This window comes from Hippopotamus amphibius, chromosome 3, assembly GCF_030028045.1.
Source record: "Hippopotamus amphibius kiboko isolate mHipAmp2 chromosome 3, mHipAmp2.hap2, whole genome shotgun sequence".
NCBI classification, from domain to species: Eukaryota; Metazoa; Chordata; class Mammalia; order Artiodactyla; family Hippopotamidae; genus Hippopotamus; species Hippopotamus amphibius.
The window spans coordinates 20935787-20943334 of NC_080188.1; the positions used below are offsets into that span (position 1 = coordinate 20935787).

Below are 7548 nucleotides of genomic sequence, written 5' to 3' on the forward strand. Positions count from 1 at the left end.
GTTTGCAGAGTTTGCGGATGAAAAGGCATTTCATGTATAGGGCATCTTTCAGGGCCGAGTGGCTGCACAGATTCAGGTTGAGAGTTGCAACTGTGTGGGGTTCGGATGTGCAGATGGCGGGATGCTGTTCGACGAGGTGGGGCAGGCAAGCGGGCTCCAGGAAGTCACCTTGGCCGCAGGCACAGTCTGCACGAGTCGTCGCCGCAGTGGCCCGAACCCAAGGGCAGGAGGGGAAGCGGGGCGTTTGAAAGGCCTTCCTACTCTCCCTGAAGAGGAGCCCCAGGGGAGTCTGTGCTGCCCGGAGGGTGCCGATGAATTCAGGGATTCGCAAGACAGAGCCCTCAGACAGTGCCAGCTGCAGCTTCCCTCTTCCCCCCTTTACTTTGTTTCATTATTATCACTATTTTTTGATTTTAAAACCTTTCGGGGTTTTTTCAATTGTTACTGCCTTGCTTTTTCTTTTTTTAATTTGGGGGGGAGGTGTTTCCTTGTCTTCTTTTTCTGAGCAAGTCACTGAGTTGGTTGTGGCCCCCCACCCGTCTCTCCCTGTCACCTGCTCGGGCCACAGACACAGATTCCCCGAGACGGACATACACCGACACGCAGACACAGCCCCCTGAGATTCCCCCGGAGTCCAGGCCGCACCGCTCACACCTCCCAGGCCGCGAGCGGAGCCCGGGCCCGCCTGCGCGGCCCAGAGGCAGGTGCGAAGCCAGGGAGGTGTTTTGTTTTGTTTGTTTTGTTTTGCTTTGTTTGGGGGTTACGGGAGGGGGTAGGAGTGGGGTTGAAATGGAGGCGACGCCGTTTTCTCTTTATTCTCATCGCGATTACTTTAGGCTCCCAAGGGAAAAGCCATGGCAGCAGCGACAATAGCCTTGGGCCTACCCGCTCGCCCGCTCGCCCGCCAGGACCCAGCTCGCCCGCCGCCGCCGCCGGATCGCAGATCAGAACATACTGCTCTTCACTAAGGCGGCTTTGGCACCGTTGGGTCTTTGGAGCGAAGACAGGACGCTGGCGAAGGGGCCCCCGAGCGAATCCGGGATGGAGGTGATGGGACCGGGGCCGGGGGCCCAGCCTTGTCCAGGGCCCCCGGCCGCAGCCAGGCCTCCGGCCGCCGCCGCCGCCGCCGCCGCCGCCGCCGCTGCCGCCGCCGCCGCCGCCGCCGCCGCCCCGCTCTTGCCGGGCTCGCCTCCCGGCCCCCCGGGCCCCGCCGCCCCCGGGGCTCCTGCGGGGCTGGGCCCGCCGCCGCCGCCGCCACTCGCCCCGCAGCTGGGAGTGGGGTTGGGGTTGGGGCCCGGGCCCCCAGTGCTGTCCGGATCGGTGCTCTTGGCCTCTTTGCTCTCGTCGTCCCGGGAGGAGTCGGACTTCTTCCCCGAAGAGCCGTTCTTGGCTGCGGCCGCTGCAGCCGCCGCCGCGCGCTCCTGCTTGCGGAACTTGGCGCGGCGGTTCTGGAACCACACCTGGCCCGAGAGGAGAAGAGAGGCGGTGAAGCAGGGAGAGAAAGAAGGAAACGGGAAAGAAAAGCGGTTAGGGCGGCCCACGTTCCATTTCAGCTTGTTTTAACCGCCGCGCGCCGCGGGCACTCCCGCGCGCATCCAGCCCACTAAGTCTGCCCCGCCTGTGGCTGGTGCACCTTTTGAGAACTTTCTTGGGGAGACTTGAGCATGTCCCGGAAATGGTGGCTTGCAGGAGAGGTAAAAAGGCTGCAGGTCCCAGAAGGGCCCTAAAATGGAAGCCTTTATTTTCGCGGACCCTTGCTCAGTCTACTTCCTGAGCCACCCCAAACTCGCCATGCCTCTAGGCCTCGGCTCTCAGGTTAAACTCTGGTTGACAGAAGAGGGGGTCTCTGGGCTTGGGGCCTGCTGCCCATCCTGGCCTTTGGGCCTGCAGGAGCTAGCGTTGGTGCGTACCGCCCCCTTCTTTAGTGGGCTCACTGGGAGAGACGCCACGGCCAGCTCTTGAGCGCACCTGTGTTCCTAAAAGGTTAGAGTAACGCACGGATCTTGACCTACATAGAATCCCAGCCACTTTGCAAATCTGCTGCAAGTCACGGTTCCCGGGGAAGTGCACCTATCTCTGCACGCCATTAGGTCCAGTTAAAAGCTCTTGAATTAGGCGGTATTTTGGCAAAAACTACTTATAATACGGAGGCAAAGTCTGCACTCCTCCCCCTGGGCACTCCCTGTGCCCAAATGCCTCTCCCATGGCCCCTGAATGCCTCTGCAGCGCTAGCTGGGGTGGGAAACACTTTGCAGCTGTGAATTTACAGCCAAGAACGCGCTCCCTAACCCTTCCTCGCGCGCACACCCCCTCCGAACTTGGCCTCGCAGGAGAGGCCTGAGAACTCGAACCTTCAATAGAATCACCCGCATCCCCCCGCACTGCACCCGTGCCCGGCGCGATGCTGCAAAGCCCGATCGGTTTCCGGGCACGCGTACCTGGACTCGCGCCTCGGTGAGGTCGATCTTCAGGGCCAGTTCCTCCCGGGTGTAGATGTCCGGGTAGTGCGTCTCCGCGAAGACCCTCTCCAGCTCTTTCAGCTGCGCACTAGTGAAAGTGGTGCGAATGCGCCGCTGCTTGCGCTTCTCGTTGAGGCCGCCGTGATCCGTGAAGAGTTTGTAAGGAACTGGAGGACAACAGAGAGGACAGAGTGTGAGCAAAACGGTCTGGAGCGCGCGGGCCGCGGAGCCGGAATGTGGGGACTCCAAGGTCAGGTGGCACTGGAGCCGTCGCCGGCACCCGCGAGGGAGAGTGACCGAGAGAGGCTGGCGAGAAAACCCGAGCAATATTAGTTATACACGGAAACAGGGGCGCAAACTTCTGGCTGTGGTGGGGTCCCTCAGAGCACAAGCGCCTTTGGGTGGGTTGAAATAGCGCATTGGAGACGGCTGAAGGTTGGGAACACGGGAATGCTTTGATGAGGAAAAACGAGAGAGGAAAAAAGTCCGAAAACAGAATATCAGGAAGCCAGGGATGAAGTTACCAAACACTCCCACTGTTGAAACTTTTTAATTCTCAAAAGTTGACCCGGCCCAAGAGTTGGGGGAAAGCACTGCAAAAAAATGATAAATTAAAGAAATAATCAGAAAAATGACCAGCCAAAGAGGTGTGAGCCGCTGTCGGTTCTTTAAAAAAAAGAGAGACACTGCCAGTAATGAGCTTTACTCTTTGTTATTTAATTATTTTCTAAGCTTTACGTCTCATCGCAAAGTAAATAAATTATGCCTATCATTTTGGCAGCTTAAGATAATTTTGTTGGCGGTTCGGGTGTGACTAGGATAGTGTAACCCTGTAAGTGAATTACCCCTCCCTGCAATCGCTTCTAACGTGATAAATTCTTTCATTTGTGTAAGCAAATTTCGTTTGGTAAATACTAAACACATTTCCATTTTCAAATGCAATCAAGGCTTCCTATATACGAGCGGAAAGGCAGCTTCCTCAGCTGAGAAAGCTGGCGGTCCTTACCTGCGGCGTACGGACTGCTCTGGTGGTCCCTGAGGGTGCCGAGGCTGCAGGATCCCGGCGTGAGGGACGGGCAGCCGGACGTGGCCCCAAAAGTGGTCCTTATCGGGTTATACTGGAAGCCACTGGCCTGGCTGCAGGAACTGAAGTCAGCATAGGCTGAAGCCAGGCTCGAGGTGTCCATCCCAGCCATACAGGACTCGTAGGCAGAGGAATTGAGGTAAGAATATTCCATTTTATACATTGAAAAGGCTCTGGATGGCTCAGCCAAGTGGAAAAATGAAATAAAAGATGGGTATGGAGAAGGTGGCTGGAGTGGGGAGATGTGCACAGCTCAACGCCTGCCTCCAAACTGGCCTCCTTACTACCAGCAGAGCCTAGTTTTATGAAAAAGCCTCCTATGAGATGCCTTGTCTGAGGTCTCTAGAGCATATAGTCCTCATAATAAACTTGGCTCTTTCCACTTGGACAATAGCAAAGCGGTTGGTCTTATTGCTGGCGCTTTTTACATGACAATAACTCATCCGTCTATTGGGCTGGCACTGGGGAACTGAGCTGTCCAACCTCCCTATCATTGATTCCTGCATCTCTAATTAGAATTTAATACCACACCATTACGCACTGAGCCCCTGATCCTCCCTTCTAACCAGCTCCCTGCCCTTTAATTCAATCACACTACTTGGAAATAATGAAAGTTGGGTGACGATTCTCCCTGATCCAATTTCCCCGAGCTTTTAAGCCTTTTTAACTGATCATATACCTTAGGCATAAATTGAGATAGTGTGTGTGTTTTCCCCCTTCTTGCTTCTCTCGCTCTCTCTCTCCCTCTCTCTCTCTCTTTTTCTCAGTTAGGGAGAAGAAACCTTGATGTCATAGAAAACCTGTTTTGTAAGAGCGTTACACGCTCAATTTAACAACAAGCCTACCCCCTGAAGTGCATGAAATGTTATAAAGGACTGGGACATTGGCAAGACTCAGGCGCCCTGTAACATAGAGTAAGTGGGCCAAGGGGGTTTATGTGAACGATAAGCGGATTTCTTTAAAATACACCTGGTAGAGGGGGTTTAAAAAAAAAGCATCTTATAAATTGCATTTCTTGTCTTGGCTTAATGTGCTTTTCAACAGACTCTGCTTACACAGCCATTTAAAAAAGATAAAAGAACATCTGTGTAGAGCTCTTGAATGTAAAACATCTGGATTCTCAACCGATGGCTTCTTTGCGCTCAGTTCTGGGCTTTTCTGCATGAGCGTGAGGTTTGCATTTTGTTGGTTGCTGTGGTTGTTGGTTTTAATTATGCTGTTTAACTGGCAAGCGGGCGTGAAGTGTCCCCAAATGTGCCTCCTCTTCCATCCCTCTCAGGTGCTCGCCCTCTCTTTTTTTTCAGGTACCCACAGTTCCCCAAAGACCTGAAGCTTCGAAAAGAGGATTGCTGTCTGCTTGCCCTTTAGGTTTGCTGACTGCAGTGAACGAAATCCTCACTCTTTAAATGCCAGGCTCCAGGTCGGGGACTTTTCTTGTCCCACTCCCCAGGCTCTTGGGTGCTGGCAGGGAGGCACAGACAAAGAAACAAGCTGTGATTTGTGGACCTCGGTGGCCCCATGATTTAAGCAGAGGGTAATTTTCATTTGGTTCGTTAGGCTCTAGCAGAATAAGGGAAACTATTTCATTAAATCCTTCCTCTCGGTGGACAAGAGGAGGAATGCTTAGTTGAATCGCCGTGTGGTGTAAACAAACCCTGGATATTTTATATGAATTAAATGTGTAGATAATTAGTTTTATTGCATTCATTACCCCCTTTATGTGCTCTGTAACAAGTCAGTAATTAAAGTAACAAACTCATAAAGTCTTTATAGGGGCATTTAGGCGTTCAGTGTTTGCCAAACTAAGTGGTTTAATTCGATGCTAGTGCTGGGGAGTGGATGGGCGCCCGCTCTCCACTGCCACTGTGTTTTATTGCGCTCTAAACTGCAGTGGACGCTGTAATGGATTAAACAGGGACAGCGGCCCCCCAGCCTCCTGCTTCTCGGTTAGGTGAGTTTCAGGCTGGTTTCAGGTGATGGCGCGTCCTCTGGACGTGAGGAAGCACTGAAGTCGCGAGTGCAGGCAGCGGGACCCGCTGAGGAGCTTGGTGATAGTTTTATGGGGAGGGCTGATAGTTTTATTGCAGTTGTATGTTGTACAATGTGTATTTGATAAAGAAGGGCCCTTGGTGACCACTGTGCACTTTTTTGTGCACAGGGGTGAAATGAAAATAAATGTGTACAAGGTTTTACTGCGGCGGGAAACAAATTGCAACGCTCTAAATGGTTTTTCTTTATGGTGACCAGACAAGAGGAGAAAAGAGATGCAAACATCTGTCTTCAGTCCCCTACACCTAAAGGCCAGCAAAGACGGATGCGAATCCAAGTGTTATTACAGTGGGGATTTGTCTTTATTTATCCCGCTCTCATGAATATGAATCTGCCTTTGGATCGGGAGGTGATTGTGCCCCTTCGGACGCTGCGCGGAGACTTTCCCCACCCTGACTTACCGGCCCCCCCCCCGCCGCCCCCTGGAGGTGGGGGTAGGTTGTCAAGCACAAGGCTGCAATTGTCCAAGTTTCTCGAGTCCCTTGGACTTTTCAGGGGAGCTTCCTGGCTCTCCCAACGCGACATCGCCTCCCCAGGCCCACACGTGGGGGATGTGGATGCGGGGAGCACAGGCCTGCGTGGCATCCCGCTAGCCCGCTCCTCCCGCTTATATGGGGTTTAAGCGCTTCTGCAAAGAAGAGAATGACATGAGGTGTCCGTGGCTCCAAGGCCCACGCTTGGCAATAACCAGGCTCACGCCCCTCTTGGCGCCGGCGCCTGGGCGCACCCGGGGTTGTGTCTCAGCTGGGTACAGAGCGCGCGCGCCCCGCCCGAGAAGCTCCATCCCAGCCCCGCGCCACTGCTCCGCGCCTGGGCCCGGCCCTGCACCCGACCCGGGGGGTCGGACAATTCCCCTCAGGGTCCTAATTTGCAGACAGTCCCCAGACCCCATTGGGGCGGAGGCGGACCGCGCACCTGGAGTGTGCTGGGGTCTGGGGGGAGCAGGGTTTCTTTTGGCCTCTTTTGAGGATGACTCTTCGGTGAAGATGTAGAACTTTGGGAGTCAGTTGGTGCCTGAAGGCGGTGCCTGAAGGCAGTTCCTGTGCGCAGGGGATGTTGGCGTGGGGAGTGCGGTGTGCAGCTCAGGCGAGCTGGGTGTTGACGAGGTGTCAGAGGGTGACTCTGGGAGAAGCCGAGGACCAGGGAGAGGACCCCGCCAAAGGGCCAGGGCTAGGGAAGTGCGAGGCCGCGGAGGCGCCCGGGGGAGCCGCCGAGGGGCAGGCCCAGCAGCTGCCAGTGCAGGGCGCCGGCTCGAGCTCCCTACGGCCCCACGGCCCGCGGGGGGCCCGGCCTCTCCCCGCACTAAGGTCCGAGGCTTCCACAAGCCTCGACTCCCCGCCTCCTCCGACCCACCGCGCCAACCCTCTCCCAGGTGCCGGCCCGGCCCCGGCCTCGGCCTCTCTCCCGGCGCCCCCTGGTGCCCGGCCTCGCCGGGTCGGGATGCTGTGCGCCTCCTTCTCTTTGTACCGGGAGACCTTTCAGCACCGGCACCGCACGGTCCGATGAACAAATGCGCTCGACTTCATCTTCCCCTTTGTAGGCCTTGTAGGTTTATTTTGTTCAGTGTCACCGTCCCTCTCATCACCCCACCCCCACCATCCCTGGCCCATCGTCCCCTCTGTGGGTCTTTTGTGGCCAGGGGTCCCGATTCTGCTCCGAAGATGAAAGGCGTGCGGGGCTGGGCCAGGCCAGAGCCCCAGCCCCAACGCCCTGTTTTGTTCCGGAGTTGTGCTTTCTACACGCGAGCTCTCCCCTAAAAGTTGTACCAAATGGTTAATTTAATTATTCCAACTATAGACCAACTGCTTCAGCAGCCTCCACCACGCGTCTGGGAGGAAAAAAGAAACCATCTATAAGAAATAATCTAATAAAAGTGAAGTGTAGAAAAACCCCTCCTGATTTTCAACCGGCACAAATAGAATTAGAGCTTCAGCATCCTTTTCCCAAACAGACCTT

At 55.2% G+C, this 7548-nt stretch overlaps 1 protein-coding gene across 1 annotated transcript; it reads right to left on the reverse strand.

Annotated features, from left to right (window-relative positions):
- Positions 1-944: 944 nt before the first annotated feature.
- On the reverse strand, positions 945-3706 carry PHOX2B (paired like homeobox 2B). Its single transcript, XM_057729581.1, has 3 exons — positions 3466-3706; positions 2439-2626; positions 945-1460 (listed from the first exon to the last, which is right to left on the reverse strand). Exons 1-3 carry the CDS (start codon positions 3704-3706, stop codon positions 945-947), a joined length of 945 nt encoding a protein of 314 aa, XP_057585564.1.
- Positions 3707-7548: the final 3842 nt, after the last annotated feature.